Source organism: Kryptolebias marmoratus, linkage group LG6 (assembly GCF_001649575.2).
Source record: "Kryptolebias marmoratus isolate JLee-2015 linkage group LG6, ASM164957v2, whole genome shotgun sequence".
NCBI classification, from domain to species: domain Eukaryota; kingdom Metazoa; phylum Chordata; class Actinopteri; order Cyprinodontiformes; family Rivulidae; genus Kryptolebias; species Kryptolebias marmoratus.
In genome coordinates, this window is record NC_051435.1 from 29713858 (window position 1) to 29731834 (window position 17977).

A 17977-nucleotide genomic window follows, 5' to 3' on the forward strand; every position below is an offset into this window, starting at 1 on the left:
CATGGGTCAACTATCAGCCTTAACTTCAAGTTAACAAGGTCAAAGGTCACGAGAGCCCATGTGCTCTAACTCTTCAACCGTTAGACGTAGGAAGGTCAAACCTCACACCATGGCACAGGACTGGTATTGATCCTAACTGAAGGCAATTTGGGACATTTGCTGTAAAAGCCACCTAGTGGACGGTGCAGGAAAGGCGCAAGACCATAGGCTGCGGTCGCCACAGCTCCCGCAGTCGCAAGGCCGGAGCGGCGCTGAGCTGCGAGGGCCGCCCAATGCTGCTTGCAGCTTTAATTTTTGTTGTTCTTACAAGTGTCGTAAACAATTGCAAACTGGGGCGAAAAACTAGTAACTTTCTTTCTTCTGCATTTTGGAGCATAAGGAAGACAAATTGCAGCAGTTGTGCATTTATTTGAAATATTTTGTTGAACACAAACTGAATCACTACAGTGAGCTTATCTGCCATGTTCAGAGAAATATTGTCCAGGAAACATCTGTCACAAAAATAAGTGTTTAGCAACACGTAAAAGCAACTGGTTTCTGTACCACACCTCTTTTGTTTCCGCCTCTCTGTGCAGGACATGGGTGGATCCATCTGGGTTTTATGAATGGCCAGAGGGCCACTCCGTCCATCCTAAAAGATGGACTGGTCTGTGCGCCCATTTTGCAGAATCTAAAAAGTCTTATTGTCTCACACTGGGTCACACTCAACAAGTGACAAAGAAACCCTGCTTCACCAATTTTGAACTGAATGAGCAACTTGAAAACTCAGAGAGTAGAACTGTTGTACAAACAATTATACATACAGATTCTGCAAAATAAAAGAACCTGATGTTGATCTGCAGTAAACACTCAGTGTTCATTATGACACTTTATAAGGTAAAGATTTTACAATAGTTTTGCAAACTATATAAGACTATTTGGTAACTCCTGCTTCGTGTAACACGCAGTGTTTTGCAACATTTGTTTAAAAAAACCTAATAAATTAGCAAAACTTTTTTTTATGGTCTGTGCTGTTTTTGACGGTAAGATTTTGGCTTTTCATGTTACTTTGTTCTGACATTGTCTTGGGTCACTTCTTGTTTGATAGACTGTTTGGTGCAGAGAGTAGCTCTATCTCATTATTGTATGTTGATAGTTTTGTTTGTCAAGTTGTGTGAAACTGAGGGAGTTGTGTGAGGACTATAAGTTGTTAAAGTGGTGTGCTTTGTTTAGAGCACGATTGCATAAGAACTGATAACTCCACACAACCGGCAAGCTAGTGCTAACTAATGCTAGCAAACCAGCGCTCACTATGATCATCATTCAGCTTCAATACCGTGGACTTTTTTGCTCCTGCTTTTGTGTGGAACCATCTGTTCTCTGTAACAAATGGATACAGCCTTCCAGAGATCCAGTGGATTACTTACTCCAGGATTTCTCTGCTTCAACTGCAGTACCATTACCTCCAAGTTACTGATCCTGTCAGGGTACCAAAGGAGCTACTGGGTGAACACACAGCACAGCAATAAAAAGAAGGCAACGAGATGAGGTAAGAAGAAAGGTGGAATTAAAGCAAGACTGAAGAAGGGAAAGAGTAAACAGCACCGTGTACTTCCTTCAGGGATTTTTGCCAAGTTACGCTTGCTACAAAGTAAGATTGGTGAATTGCAAGCCAATGTTTCTCACACATATGAATATCAGACTGCTTCTATTCTTGCTTTTACTGAAATGTAGCCGAACAATAACGACAGTAATGAGAGCCTGCATATTGATGGTTTTGGGATTCCTGTAAGGCTGGACAGTCTAGATACTGAGTTGATGGGTAAACTCCATGATGATGGTGTTTGCCTTTTATATACAGTAAATCCACGTTGGTGCAAAACAGTTTGTGTCAAAGAAAAACTGTTACACAGACATTGAACTTTCGGCAGTCTCAGCTAGAGCCAATGTACCGGCAGCCATAGAATACATTAAAAATGTGTTGCATAAATATGAACAGATTTCTCCAGATTTGCTGAAATTCATCCTGGGTGATTTTAATTATTGCTTCACTGACAAAGCAGTGGAAGGATTTAGGCAGTATCTCAAACCATACTTTAACCGTAAAATACAGGACAAGTTCTATAGCTCTGTCCCCAATGCTTACAAAGCTATTTCCCTTCCCCCTCTGATCCTCTGACCACCTTAGCACTCTACTTGCCCTCGCAAACTCACCAGTGGTAAAGAGGTCCAGAAGAATTGCACGGGTGATGCAATGGACAACTGACAGTATTGGCAGTTTGCAAGGGTGGTTTGAAACCATAGATTGGAATACCCTCACATCCTCCTCCTCTGATATAAGTGTGCAAGTGAACATCAACAGCCTCAATGTATCTCTCTCTCTCTCTGTGTGAACAGCATTCTTCTCATTTAAAAAAGAATAATAAATGCTGGGTAACTGAAAGAAATCCTGAATAAGAGAAAAAGGATTTTTTTTACCGGTTCCAAAGCAGAAAAAAGGGAGGTCAACAGAGAGGCCAAGCGAGCCATTAAAAACTAGTAAGCAAAACTATAAGAATAAAGTGGAACAAGCCTTTACAAAAGGGAACCTCCGCTCAGCTTGGCAAGGCTTCAAAAGTCATGGCAGCTGTGAACTCTATTTTCGCCAGCTGCAAACCCATTCAGTTTGAAGGCAGCTGCCCCTTTTCCCTCACCAGTGATCTGAACAGCTTTTTTACCAAATTTGAAAAGGACAGTAGAACCCAGCTGAAGTTATTTATCGCCACTCTGCATCCCAATGACTCCATGCACCATCAGCACTGCAGAGGTGGTGAGAACCTTTAAGAGGACCTAAATTAACACAACTGCAGGGCCAGACAACATCTGTAGCCAGACCTTGAAGCATTGTGCTGAGAAGCTGGGGGGTGTGTTCCCCCATTTGTTTCAGAACTCTCGGACCAGCACTACAGTTCCCAGGACATAGAAGCACTCAACAGTGATTCCCATCCCAAAGAAAGGAAAGGCATGGGCAAAATCTTGAATGATTTTAGACTAGTGGCTCTCACTTTTTTTGGTGATGAAGGCCATGGGCGGATCATAAAACATAATCTCATCAAAGATAACTGACTCAATATTTGGAACTGCTTCGGTTTGCCTACAGGGCTGGGATAGGGGTCAATGATGCAAAAATATGTATCTTACAAACCATACATTAGCATCTGGATAGCCCCCAAACCTCAGCCAGACTCCTGTATGCAGACTTTCCATCTCCCTGTCTGACATCCTCTTTGCCTATACTAGCCTACCACAAGGACGTGTCCTTTCCCCTCCTTTCTTCATTCTCTACACAAATAGTTTTGCTGAACAGATCTACATACATAAGACTATCATAGTAAAATTAGCTGATGATGCAGTAGTCCTGTTCCTGCTCTCTGGTCAGACACACAGCTGCATGGCCCAGCTCTGTAGAATTTTGTGCAGTGATGTGAAAACTCACATTTTCAACTTAATACCAACAAAACAAAGGAGATGATTGTGACCTTTTATCACCAAACAAAGGCAGTTGGCTAAGGTAGTCAGGACTTATATTTACAGGTATCCAGTGATAATTGTGCAGGAGTACCCATATTTTGGAACAGCCTTTGACAACTTGCTGTTCTTCTTCTTCTGGCTGTTCACTTTTCAGAGGTCACCACAGTGAGTTATCCTCCTCCACCTAACTCTGTCCTCTGTGTCCTCTGTCCTCACTCCACCTACATCCATGTCCTCTCTAACTGCATCCATATATCTCCTCTTTGTCTTTTTCCTGGCAGCTGCCTCTAACATCCTTCTACCAATATACCCACTGTCCCTCCTCTGCACATGTCCAAACCATCTCAGTCGTTCAACCTGTGCTGTTCCTCTGATGACCTCATTCCTAACCCTGTCCATCCTTGTCACTGCCAAGGAGAACATCTTCAGCTCTGACACTTCCTGTTCTGTCTCCTGTCTTTTTGTCAGTGCCACTGTCTCCAAACCATACAACTTAGCTGGTCTCACCACTGTCTTATAAACCTTTCCTTTGACCTTTGCTGCCATCCTTTAGTGACAAATTCAAAAATAAGTTAAAAAACAAAAACAACTGAACTTCTATTCTGTAGCTGAAGATGTTTCGCTTCTCATCCGAGGAGCTTTCTCAATTCAGAAATAGAGAGTGGAGTTGAGCTTTTAAAGCTGAGATGTGATGTAAGCTGGATTGCTTGCAAATTGTTCTCACTCTCTTAACAATGGAGGCTCATTAGGGTCATTGTTTGTCTGACTCACTGATGGGCCACTCTGGTCACATGAGTGCAGGTGTTGATTGGAGTGAAACTGACTGGGGATCAGGCCTAAAGGTCCATTATATGTTTTTGAAAGCTGGAATCTGAGACCTCCTCCTCTGTTTAATGTTGGTTTCTCCCTTTAGACATAGATGGCTTCCTGTAGACTCAGAGAAAACTGAGTCTACAGTTCACACAGACCTGCCAAAATTGGACAGTAAGTAATTGGAAAAATATTCTCTAATCTGACAGGTCTGTATTGACTGGACTACAGTGAGCTCCACTGCCACCAGATCTCAATCCATTTGATCACCTTTGGGATGTGGTGGACCAGGAAACTTAACTCATGGATGTGCAGCCGACAAATCTGCAGCAACAGCATGATGCTATAATTAAGGCAGTTCTGAAAGCGAAAGGGGTTCAAACTTAGTACTAGCAACGTGTAACTAATAAAGTGGTTGGTAAGTGTGTATTGTAGTTTTCCCCCTTTTTGTTTTAGTATTGTTGACATTTCAATAGTGATGAAAACCTTATAGGGCCTAAAATATTTGGTGTGATAAGAGCATTTTTGCTCTATTTTAGGCGATGTTCATCAGCCTTGTCTGTCCATTAAAGTAATAAAATATATAAAGGTTATGCTGTAGTTCCGAAACTAGCATCTATGGCGCAAACACAACCTTGTAATCTGTCATTATTGTTGTTATGTCTGTCACATTTGGTGTCATAGGTGAAGAGAGAGGTGGGTCTTTGACATTAACGGTTTCAAAAGGCTGTCTACAAAAAAAAAATGCAAGGACAGTGGTTCAAGATGTTGAAACTATGGAACCCAGTTTCAAAAAGACCATTGGATCCTAAAACGCTGTTTCTGATTGGGTGCAAGGCTGAAACAACACAAATCTTTTATGTATTCACAAACATTGTTTCCACATGGACAGGAACTAATGGAAAATCAAAAAGCACCAATTCATAGACTGCAATCTGCAGAATTCTCACAGGCAGCCACAAAAATCACATTTTAATCATCCAGAGTCATCAGTGCAACATCCCCCAGCTCCCGTCAAGTCAGATGTGTATTGATCCTGCAGAGTTGTTGCAGTTCATTTGTTTCAGCTCAATCTGTGCATCTCCATCTGCATTACTCTTCATGTGCCTGCAAAGAAAAGGAGAAAAATGTGACAAGTATTTTTTCTTCAAGTAAACATGAATAGAATGTAGCTAAGCAACTATTTTATCCCAAGTATTGGTTTACTATAAAAGCACAAATCAATAAAAATAAAATAAAATAAAACTACATTCTAATGGGATAAGAAGAGAGATTTTTCACCCAACAGGCTACAAATTTGTCAACACCGAATAAGGAAGAACAAGCTCTGAAAATGTCCTTCAGCAAAAAAAAAAAAAATTACAGAGCAGTCCATGGTTCATAAATAAATAAACACTGAACCTAAATACATTGAGGGTTTTTTATCTAGTTCTTTTTTCTTTTTTTTTTTACAAAGTTGATTTGGTGTTGTGTATTTAAGAGGCAAGGGGAACCTATTTTGCCCACGTTTCAGTTCAGTGTGAGGCCCTGGGATTGGTTTAAAAAGATCTGACCACTGGATAAAAATGTTGCCCATCCCTGGTCTATAATATTGATGGCAGAAGAAAAGCTCTATGAATAGCCGTGATTCTTTCTTCTCTGTGTTTGTACCTTTCCTCCTCAACATCAAAGATGTTTTCAGGTAGACGGGCGTTGAGTGTTTCTGGGAGCAGAAAGACGAAACTGCCACTGACAATCCCTGTCCCAGCAAAGATCACAGGGGGCAGAAGAAGCCAGNGTTGTTGTTCCTAATGGCAGACTCAGTGGCAGTGATGAGTTCCACAACAGGTATTTCTTGTGGAGAGATGGCAAAATTAAGTCCTTTTGCCAGCACGTCCTTCTCTGGCTGTGTCAGGGTCCTGTCTGACAAATTTCTAACCCACTGGTCCTGAATGTTGGAGTTATTGACAACCACTTGATCGTGCCTGGTGGTTTGCGATGAGAAAACGGCTCTCTGTTGTAGTTTAGAGAACTTACCTTGTTGGCGTTCCTTGCTCTTCTGATGCTGTGATAGTTGGGCCTTCTCAACAAAAATAGAAACTTCTTCTATCAGAGGCAGAGGAAGAAGAGTGGACAGCTTCTGGTGGATCTGACCAATTTTGTGTGAGAGCACTTCCATGGTGAAGTGGATCTGTTTAATTCTTTCACTAAGCAGCTTGTGTTGGGCTTTCTGGAGTATTTCCTCTGCTCTATGTCCTTTGATAGTAGAGTTGAGTTTTAAACTGCTAGGGATGAGTCTTTCCTGTCTGCATCTCAAACTGAAACGAAGATGGTTCCTGTAGTCAGCAAGCTACCTTGACATCTTATCAAACTCCCGCACTACTCCTAGGGTGTCCTTCCCAAAGTGCTGGGATATGCCAGTATATTGCAACTTCTTTAGGTCTTCTTCAAAGCTTTCCAGACTTCATCATTACTAACCTTTTCCATTTCCTAATCCACATTTTCTATGACCTCTACTTTTCTTTCCCTTTCATTCTCTTCATTCATCAGGTCCTCAATGTACTCCTTCCATCTTTCCTTCACACTCTCCTTACGTGTTAGAACATTACCATTTTTATATTTAACAAGCCTAACTTGCTGCACATCCTTTCCAGCCTGATCCCTCTATTTTGCCAGTTGATACAAGTCCTTCTCTCCTTCCTAAGTGTCCAGCCTCTTGTAGAACTCATTAAACGCCTTCTGTTTTGCTTTGCTGCCTCCCAACGTACCACTACATTGCATCTCCTTATATTCTAGTCTACTATCTTCAGTCCTCTCACTGTTCAATTTTTTTCCTGGCTAACCTTTTCCTCTGGATAACTTCCTGCACTTCACTCTTCCACCACCAGGTTTCTTTACAATCTTTTGTCTGTATAGATGACACACCAAGTACATTCCTACCTGTCTCTCTAAAAACTGTTGCTGTAATAGCCTAGCCATCTGGAAGCTCTTTATTTGTTACCACCAAGAACCTTTAACAGCTCCTTTCTGAACTCACAACATTCTTCCTTCCACCATTTGGTTCTCTTCTTTGCCTTTCCTCAGTCATCTTACACACCACCATCTGATGCTGCATGGCTACTGTCTGCCCTGCCACAACCTTACAGTCCACAATCTCCCTCAGGTTACCTCTTCTACACAGGATGGAATCCACCTGCATTCTCCTGCCTCCACTCTTATGGGTCACCCTGTGTTACTCCCTTTTTTGGAAATAGGTGTTGACTACAGCCATTTCCATCCTCTTGGTAAAATCCACCACCATCATTCCTTCCTGGTTCCTTTCCTTGACACCAAACCTGCCCATCACCTCCTCTTCTCCTTTGTTTCCTTCACCAACATGTCCATTCAGATCTGCTCAGATCACCACTCTCTCCTCTCTGGGAATATTCTCTATCATTTCATCAAGATCCTTCCAGAATTTCTCTTTCTCTTTTCCATCATATCCAACCTGTGGAGCCAAACCACTGACAACATTCAACATCAGATCTTCTTCTTATATCTTCAGGTACATCACCCTATCTGACATGCTTTTCACCTCAACTACATTCATTTCTAACTCCTCCTTCAGGACCAGCCCTACTCAATTTCTCTTTCTATCCACTCCATGGTAAAATGGCTTTAACACTGCCCTGATGCTGTGAACCTTTCTACCATTACTCAAAAGGTTTAAATCATTTGAGACTGACAAAAACATTCTCATAACATTTTTTATGCTTTTATTGGAAATGTAATAACTTTCTCCTTTATTTGCTGGTTTTCTTCTATTACTCTGCAAAACAGAAACTGTCTGATGAACATTATCAAAGTTTGCCTACAAATCATTTAACAATCAATCCATTCTCTTACGGCTGTATGTGATCAACAGACTCTGAAAACTTGGAGGATCTTACAAGATCCTACCCATATTCAGTTTTCAGGATACAGAGAAACACAACCTTCCTCCCCAGGGAAGTTCAACTTTTAAATGTGAAGTACTGGCATACATTGCCTGCAGAATTTTAATATGGTATTTGTTTTTTTTGTTTTTTTATTGTGAAAGCTGTTGCTGCCATCTTGCTTTTATTGAGTGTCATGTATGTCTTGTGCTTTTACTGTAAGTGTTGTTGATGCTCGTTGTGCTTTTATTATTAGTGTCCTGTCTTGTGTGTTGTTTTTTACTGCAAGTGTTGTTCATGTTCTGTAAATGATGACCTATGTTCTCATCATTTACTTACAAATCTAATGTGTGAAGCAAGATGGTGCTGGTATATATGGCTTGCTGTGTTGTTACTCTGAACTTTGTATTTCTGCTGTTTTTTAAAGTGTCATAAAGGATGTCAACTCTCTTCTGACATATGATCATCAAACACTTCTGGAACTTTGTCGGTTTGCTGTAATGTCTGTTCAGTTTGACACCAATGGAGGAGATTTTCTTCCTTCAGTCTTTTTTTGGACACAATAAACAAGGTAAGTGGTTTTATTTACAGGAAGGTGATGGGCCAGGAACAGGGGTATCTGCAAAAGATAAAGGCAGGTGAGTATGATTATTTCAGTACCTGTGATAATGATGAGAACATTTGGATCTTACTGTGGTGACATTTTGTTTTAAGCTCTGAGAGTGGGGACAGAGGTTTCTAGGTCCAGGAAAGTGAAAGTGGTTTCCAGTGGATTGGCAAGAAACCGGGTCGGAGAGTGGCAGGTCGGACATGCGGTGAAAAGGCTGAGCCGGTAATAACATGATTTGTGGTCTTGCAGGTTTATGAGGATGGAGACTCCAGGACAGGGAACTCAGAAGGTACAGGATTTAGGTTTGAGGTGGGGAGTCACAAAGAGGCTGAAAGAGTACAGGGGAAAAAAACACAAAGTTGGATAGTTGTTCTCCTAGGAAATAACACAAGGCAGAGTTGAGTTCTTGTCTGACTTAGCTTTAAATTCAGAAAGAACTCAACAGCTGTCACAGAAGTCAGCTAAGACCAATTAGCTCCACGTACCACCCAGATTCTGCAGGAAGTGATCAGTGAGAGGGGAAAGAAAAAGATAAACAGAGAACACAATGGCCGGCTCTTTACACTACAATCAGTCATCCATTTATATACACACTGATGGTGGTAAGCTACTTTGTAGCCATAGCTAACAGAAGTGAGGCTGCCATTCAGTCTGCGCCACCAGGCCCTCTGACCACCACCAGTAGGAAAGGCAGGTGAGGTGTCTTGACCAAGGACACAATGGCTGAGACTGACGGACTGGGGGCAGCTGAGATGGACAGAACCAGCAACCCACTGGTTACAGGATGAACCCCCACCTTCTGAGCCACTGCCGCCCCCCCAAAAGAAAACAGTGGAATCCTCGCAATCCTCTCAAGAGTCGCTTCTCAGCGATCTCAACCGTTTCTCAGAATAAGCCCAATTAAATAAGGAGAATGAGGTCTGGATCAAGAATCTTAAGACCTCTCTTCTGGCCCATAACGCTCCCAGTCCACAAGGTGTTGGAATCCCTGCTCCTTATGGCACGTATCTAAAATCTATCGCATGCAGGGGGTGGGGAGAGGTTGGTTGAATTGTACTCTGAGTTAGAGGTTTGACTTGGGAAACGTGAAAAGGTGTGATGGAGTTTCATAGTGGGAGGAGGCTTGCGTCTGATGGTTAATGGATTGATCACTCTTTCAATGGGAAAGGGACTGATGAACCTAGGGGCCAACTTTCTGGGGGTGTCTTTGAGTGGGTAGCCATACTTTCTGTCAAACGTGGTACTAGGGAGCTGATAAACTATGTCTGTCTGCAAATCTTTTATTTTCTTCAACCATCCTGAGAAGAGCTTTTTTAGCTTGTCACTAGATCCTGCAATGACAATGTAGGTAGTACAGGTAGTCAGCTGAGCTCATTCTTTGAGCACATCCTGTTGCTGAACCTAGACCTGACCAACTGCAGCAACCCCAGATCATAGCACTGCGCCCACAGGCTTGGACAGTAGGCAACACTTCACCTGCCTCTCTTCTTACCCTGATGAGCCCATCACTCTGGAACAGGGTAAATCTGGACTCATCAGACCACATGACCTTCTTCCATTGCTCCAGAGTCCAATCTTTATGCTCCCTAGCAAATTGAAGCCTTTTTTCCAGTTAGCCTCACTGATTAGTGGTTTTCTTAAGGCTACACAGCTGTTCAGTCTCAATCCCTTGAGTTCCCTTTGCATTGTGCGTGGAAATGCTCTTACTTTCACTATTAAACGTAGCCCGGAGTTCTGCTGTTGTTTTTCTTCGATTTGTTTTCACCAAATGTTTAAGTGATCACCGATCACGATCATTCGGGATTTTTTTCAGCCACATTTCTTCCTCGAAGACGATGGGTCCCCACTATCCTTCCAGTTTTTAATAATGTGTTGGACAGTTCTTAACCCAATTTTAGTAGTTTTGCAATCTCCTTAGATGTTTTCTCTGCTTGATGCATGCCAATGATTTGACCCTTCTCAAACAGACTGACATCTTTTCCACGACCTCCGGATGGTTGTTTAAGAAATGAGAAGGAACTCATTGCACCAGTTGGGGTTAGATAACTTCAGGTCATCTCAGAGCACAGTACAAAAACATTCACATACATTATAAAGACCAAACAGTAAAATAAGGAAGCCAGCAGTTTGAGCTGAATCTTCACTTGACATTTTCACAGATACTGAGCTAAAATTTGGTTTGGTATGGGATGATAAGGTATTTATCATGAGCTGCACATTAGGTTACATTACTTCAACTGAGCACAAAATGCCAGCAGGTCAAAAACGGTTTGTCCCAGCTTGTCACTTTACAACCAAATCTTAAGTTAATGTCCCTATTACTCATTCTTTGGTCAAAATTTCATTTTAGAAACCAACCAGATATCTATGCTTTTAAATGTGTCCAGGCTTAGTTTTGTTAATTTTCTAAATAAGTGCATATAAATACCAAGAAACCTATCCATGTCCGTGTTCAGTGATTCTGTGGTAGATTGAGACAAACTTCCTTCACTTTATGAAGATATTCACTTGACACTCACTTCCAATCCAGTGGTGGGAGCTATATTTATAGGCAACATGTAGAATGGGATATTGGACATAGATACATCACTTCTATTAAAGTCAAAAAATTAAAATGATAAAATATAGTGTATTTTTTATGCAGGGGACAAAGGAGATTCAACAGTGATCACTTAATCACATTGACCAGAATCCAACTGACATGTATGACAACATGCAAACAATGGAAGGATTTCATCAGTCTCATCACTCACTGTTACTGGCTTTGATGTAATTTTGTTTGTCTGTCAACGGTAAAACAGAGCAAAATGGAGACATTTAAAGCTGGATTTATACTTGACGCGTTGATCACTGCACGAGGGTGCGTGCACCAATAGTGACGCAATTGCGTTGTCCCCACCACTGCGCAAACTCTCTAGGTGGTGTCACGTCGAGTGGTCGTGCACCTCTCAATTTTTGTAATTGGCGCAGACCATGCGCAGTGCAATCCATTTGAAATGGACAGTTTTGGTGCTCTAGCGGAGCTGGTTCGTCTGTATCAGCATTTATATGATCCGTCTATGAGAGATCGCAAAGATAATCAAACGGTTCAAACTCATGGAAGGAGATTACTGCTGCAGCCGATAAAAAGGAGTGTTTATAGACCACAGAGGGAAGAAATATTGGTCCTATGATGGGTGAATTACAATTAAAAATACAGTACAGTTAATTATCCTTATGTCATTTATGTACTCAACATTTCATTCGAAGCAAATAAATCAATGAAAGTCAGACTGAATGCTTTAAGTTTAAACATCCTCTCTGTATCACAGCCAGAAACACAACAGCTCTTCCTCCTGAATACCTGCAGCCATATTTGATGTAACAACCATCTGCTCTCTTTTTTGCAACATTTCTATTGGTTATGCAGTGTGCTGCCCCCTGTCTTTTTGGAGAAAACTGCACTAATGTAAGCGTAAAGTATTGTTAAGTCAAGCTTAGAAGTGACAGGGTAGGAACCATTCTGAGGAACCATTCTGTGATAACCTGATGACACAGGGACCAGAAACATGGTGCACAACACTTGAATACTGTGGATGGTGCCAACCAGACATGGAAAAACAGAACTGACATTTACAAACATCAGAGAGGCAGCCAGTAAGGAAACAGACTTTTGAAACAATAATTTTCTGGACTCTGTTACTTCTGAGATGATGTTGCAGTTAAAGCAGTCACAGAGCTAATTTCTCAGAAGGGTGTGGCCCAAACATTTCTGATCTGTGACATTTGTTTGCAACAATTGTTTAGAGTTTGTTTAATTTTACCAAATGTTTAATGTTAACTCGTTGAAGATATAATGTGTAACATTTGGTTATTGTGTCTTTGTGGCATTATGAGATAATGAGAGTATTTTCTTGGTATTAAATTTGATAAAGTTCTGTGGATAAAGTACTTGGTAGATTTTGAAGATAGCCATAGGTTGGTTGTAAGTTTAATACTGTTGATGAAAATGTATTTATTCAAGCTAATAGTCTTCTTCTTTCACACTAACTTATTTACAAAACAAATATACAGAATGTACTCTTTACACAATTGCAAATCTGATTTTTGTTTTGCATTATTTTCACCTGAAAAAATGATCTGAAAAAATAACCTGAAAATAAAAGAAGAAATTAAGAAAGAGGATTGTTTGGTCATTGAGGGGAATCCAGTAAAGACTCTGTGTATGTCTATCCCTGTCAAATGGGGAAGCACAGGATAGGACTTGACAAGTATAAACACCTACACCGCTCGCTCAGGTCAGCGTACGGAGTCCTGTGCGACTATAAGTGAGCCTTAACAGTTCTCACTTTGCTGAGGAATTGTAATGGGAAGATGTTATACAGGATCTGCACTGTATTAATACTGTGTGTATGTGTATTCAGGCTCTTGGTATGCTCTTCTGGCACAAACACAACATAGAGAAGTCACTCGCTGACCTGCCCAATTTCACACCATTCCCAGACGAGTGGACTGTGGAGGACAAGGTGTTGTTTGAGCAGGCCTTCAGCTTTCATGGCAAGAGCTTCCACCGCATCCAGCAGATGGTAAACAACTGACCCAACCACCATCCACAATGTATCTGTGTGATCATAGTCAAAATATAGATGCCAATTCTAAGGTTTTATTTCTCACAATGACTTTAAGATCATCTTCTGACCAGCTCTTATGTATATGTGTACAAAGGTCTGTGACCTTTGGCAGCTTCAGAATCCCCATATACAGTGTGATCTAATGTACTGATAAATGTCAGCCTCTGTGAGCTCAGTCCATTTCATTTGTTTTGCCTTTGTATTGGCACACAGTGTTTTGATGACAACTGGTCAAATTTCATCCCAGACAGCTCAGATGGAGAAGGATTGTCCAGTTTTCCTTTTTGCTGGAGTCAGACTCCTGACTCCTTCTCCCTCTGCCTCTGCCCAAGTGTTTTTTGTGAAAGAGCAGGAACTAAAACAATAGTGAAAGTTCTACTGGAAGCCAAGTGTAAAACTACAAGTAATGTGATAGTTCGTGCTTACAATGTGATAACATACAGTATATTCCAATGTAGGAAGTGCTTTGAACAGTTAATCAGATCGAGAAAGCACCTGGGTTTACCTAGTGTCTGGATTATGTTTTCTTTTGTGTTTGCTTTTTTCTCATAAGTTGAAGAAACAGTGCTTTAGGACATGGTGAATGTGTAATCTGTAAGTGTAACTCCTCTTATGAATCACTGCACAGATTTCAATAACACTTTCAGAAAATATTCATTGAATATACTCTACATCTACAATTGATAAAACATTTGGAGTCAACCCAATTTAAAATGGCCACCACAGCCAACTGACCTTAGAAGACACACATCCCCTATAACTCTGCCAGTTGTACAAATACTGAGCTAGAATGTGGTGTGACAGTAGCTAAAAGTCATTGACAGACGGTATTTGGAGCTCTAACAGATCAGTCAAGATATTGCAATATTGCATGAGATCGTTCATAATGTTCTTTTCAGGGTTTGACCAAAATGACAATAACCTTGTCATTTTTCAATGTAACTTTATATCAATATAAAACTCTGGTATGAAAGGAGCACACCTTGAAAGAGATATGCATTCTTTCAAGGTATGCTAGGCCTCGAATTTTTGACATAAATAATCTCTCAAACATTGGATTTATCCTATGATGCTTTAGAGGGACCCAGCCTTAATGTGGGGGGCTACTAAACCAAATGTGGTGTTTGGATATAAAGTTGGTAAATGATGTATTAGCAAACACCATAACATAAAAATACATTTTTGTGATTAAAACCTCTTTTTTTAAGACTTTAGAATGCAAAACATCAACTTTTGATGGTGTCTTAATTTGAAAGGCTTTACAATCACACTGCCTCTTTAATTATTGCACCCATATTAGTTGCAGTAAGTTATTCTCCTCTGTAATTCCCTAATAATGTCTGAAAATAGTTTTTTTTAAAAAACAGAGGTGCTTTTTCATAACGAAACCCAAATTAAGTTTCAGTCAAAGAAATCTGTCTTGTTTTCTGTTGATTGGCAGTAAATGTGTGCTATTACTGTGTTTTATTCAGTTACCAGACAAATCCATCTCCAGTCTGGTGAAGTATTATTATTCTTGGAAGAAGACACGCTCAAGAACCAGCCTGATGGACAGACAGGCCCGTAAACTGGCCACCAGAAGCAACCAGGATGACAGGTAGTGTACAGCTCACTGATCATGTGTGTGTGTGTATTCAGGATGTGAGTAATATTTATATATGGGCATTTGATTGGATAATGCGTTGCACTTTTCTGTGAGAAACTGGGCTTCAAGTCCTGATAAAGTTATTAATTTATGTTTTTTTTTGTTTGTTTGTCTTTTGTTTTTTAAACAAACTGTGGCAAAATGCCATGGTTTATTTAAACATGAAGGAGATGTACACATTTACAAAGGTTTTACTTTTAGGCCATATTTAGTCCCAGACTTTTGTTCAACTGAAATATATTCATCTACAATGAGCTCAAGGTTGATGTCAATTCTTACTGTATTCTGTCAGATTTACAGTCAGAAAAGATGCAGCACAGCAGCACAGTTTGAGGTTTTTGCTTCACCATTTTCTAAGTTTGCTCTACCACTTTAAAAAATGGCAGCTGCTCTATCTGCACCAGCCTGCATTATGTATGTATATATGTAAATGGGATGTATGTAGTATTTTGATTTAGCATCCAGCTCAGGCCAAGGCTACACTGCTACATAAAATTCTTTATATAAGAAATATGTCCATCCACACAAGTTCCAGTAAATTTGCATTCAACTCAACTCAATTCAACTCATTGAAAATAGTTTCAGTTGTTCAACAAACCACATCATTTTTGGAATTTAAGACCAAGTTGGTTTTGGAACTAGATGAAGAATTCAGGTCTTGTATTTGGGCTGTTTATTGCACTGACTGACATCCAGTTTGTTTTATTGAAACTTGTTTGAGTTAATGGTGCTTCTTGTTCCAACTAGTGTATCTCAACTTGTTGTTGCAATAGTGACGAAGAGATGGAGGATGCCAATCCCATTGAAGCGAATGACAGTGACTACGATCCCAACAAAGAAGCCAAAAAAGAGGTATTATCAGTTGTTATGTTGTTACTTGTTGTTCTCTTTCTGTCTCTGCACTTCTCAGACACCCTTTTGACTGTTTTGTTAGTTTCACAGCACTGTAGACTGGTGTTAAAACAGCCGATGATGTTCTGTTTTCCATCCAGAACCAGGCCGAGCCGCCTGTGCCAGGCTGTAAGCTCGCTTTAGGTCGGCGTGAGCACCAGACCCTGCAGCATCGACACCACCAACGCTCCCGCTGCCGTCCCCCAAAAGGCATGTACTTGACCCAAGAAGATGTGGTGGCTGTGTCCTGCAGTGCCTCTGCAGCTAACACTCTCCTCCGTCAGCTGGACATGGAGCTCGTGTCCCTGAAGAGACAGGTAGAATTCTGACAATCACACTGCCTAATGCACGCATCAATGTTCTTATTATACAAAAACTACAATTTTGAGCTTCATATATAAATAGTTTTAGATATAGATGCATTTGATAAATGACTGAGTTGAAGCAAAAAGAAATGTGTACAAAATCACCTGAATCAGCTCAGATTTCTCATCACAAAGCACTCTATATTACAATCTGTGCCCATCCACAGACACATTCATACAGCACTTGACTACATCGCAACAAAGCTAATATGAATACATAATTCTATACAGTCTTATCAGTGCTTTTGGATCACACTCATACACTGATGGGGCACACATCAAGAGGCAATGAGGGGATTATACAACATGTGGCATACGAGTGGAATCGAACCTCCGACACTCTCATTGAAGGACAACTGCTCTAACTACTTTTGTTTTGTTTTAATACCAGTTTTGATCAAATTCTTAACAACTATATTCATTAAGTAAAATTAAATATTTACAAAACTTTGACTTTCAGGCCCAATGTAGCTTGGACATCTCTTCAACCTAAAAATGCTCATTTAGGGTTCACACACCTGCAAACACTCCAGACTGACGTCCACATCTAAGCAGCTCTTTAACTGTAGGCTACCAGAACTAATTCAAAGGTAGGAGTTGGGGATAGGTCTAAAATTTAAGTTTTTTATGTAAAATTTATTGCTTCTTTTTATTTTTATTTATTTTTTATTTTTGGGGCTGTTCCCTTTTCAGGGGTCTCCACAGTGAGTGATCCTCCTCAATCTAACTCTGTCCTCTATGTCCTCTGTCCTCAGTCCACCTACCTCCATATCCTCTCTAACTGCATCCATATGTCTCCTCTTTGTCTCTAACATCCTTCTGTCCCTCCTCTGCACATGTCCAAACCATCTCAGTCCTTCAACCTGTGCTGTTCCTCTGATGACCTCATTCCTAACCCTGTCCATCCTTGTCCCTCCCAAGGAGAACCTCAACATCTTCAGCTCTGACACTTCCTATTCTGTCTCCTGTCTTTTTGTCAGTCCCACTGTCTCCAAACCATACAATGTAGCTGGTCTCACATACATATATGTTACAAACAAAGCTTAAGAAGCATTTAAAAACACTGTACTTGCTGTGAATTCAACACTCTGAACAAGGTATTCTGTGAAGCTCTACAACCTTTGCTTTTTTTCTGTTCTGTTAAACAAAATTTTTAAGACTGACTTCATTGTGGATTTTCTGGCACTTTAAAACCATGCCAAAGGGTTTTTGTTTTGTTCCTTAGGTTCAAAATGCCAAACAGATGAACAGTGGACTGAAACACATGTTGGAGTCTGGGATTGAAGAGTTCAGACTGGCTGAGGTACAAGGACATACTACTCTCTCAGGATGCATTTAGTATCTCTTGTGTTAAAATCTGAAGCACTTCCAAAGTAAAACATATAAGGTAATGAATTTGTAATGAATTTGTAGTTTAAAAAATCCCTCTATGGTTTAATAGTTTCCAAAAGCACCTTTATCTGCAGTAACTTCATGTAGTGTTTTGTATGATTTTATCAGTCTCCCTCATCACTGTGGGGGAATTTAGTGGGCGTTTGTAAATACAGGTGCTGGTCATAAAATTAGAATATCATGAAAAAGTAGATTGATTTCAGTAATTCCATTTAAAAAGTGAAACTTGTATATTATATTCATACATTACATACAAACTCATATATTTCAAA

General features: G+C 40.4%; 1 protein-coding gene and 1 long non-coding RNA gene across 3 annotated transcripts in view; one reads left to right on the forward strand and one right to left on the reverse strand.

Moving 5' to 3' along the window:
• Positions 1–17977, forward strand: part of rcor3 (REST corepressor 3) — a 36064-nt gene that overhangs the window by 9296 nt on the left and 8791 nt on the right. For both annotated transcript variants that reach the window (XM_017439994.3, XM_017439995.3), the window contains exons 5-9: positions 13206–13367; positions 14885–15009; positions 15831–15909; positions 16050–16265; positions 17539–17616. In XM_017439994.3, the coding sequence (XP_017295483.1) occupies positions 13206–13367; positions 14885–15009; positions 15831–15909; positions 16050–16265; positions 17539–17616 (660 nt within the window). The remainder of the gene's footprint in view (positions 1–13205; positions 13368–14884; positions 15010–15830; positions 15910–16049; positions 16266–17538; positions 17617–17977) is intronic.
• On the reverse strand, positions 5139–6075 carry LOC119617138. The gene is made up of 2 exons (XR_005233319.1): positions 5950–6075; positions 5139–5406 (listed from the first exon to the last, which is right to left on the reverse strand). It is a non-coding gene; the product is annotated as an uncharacterized LOC119617138 (long non-coding RNA).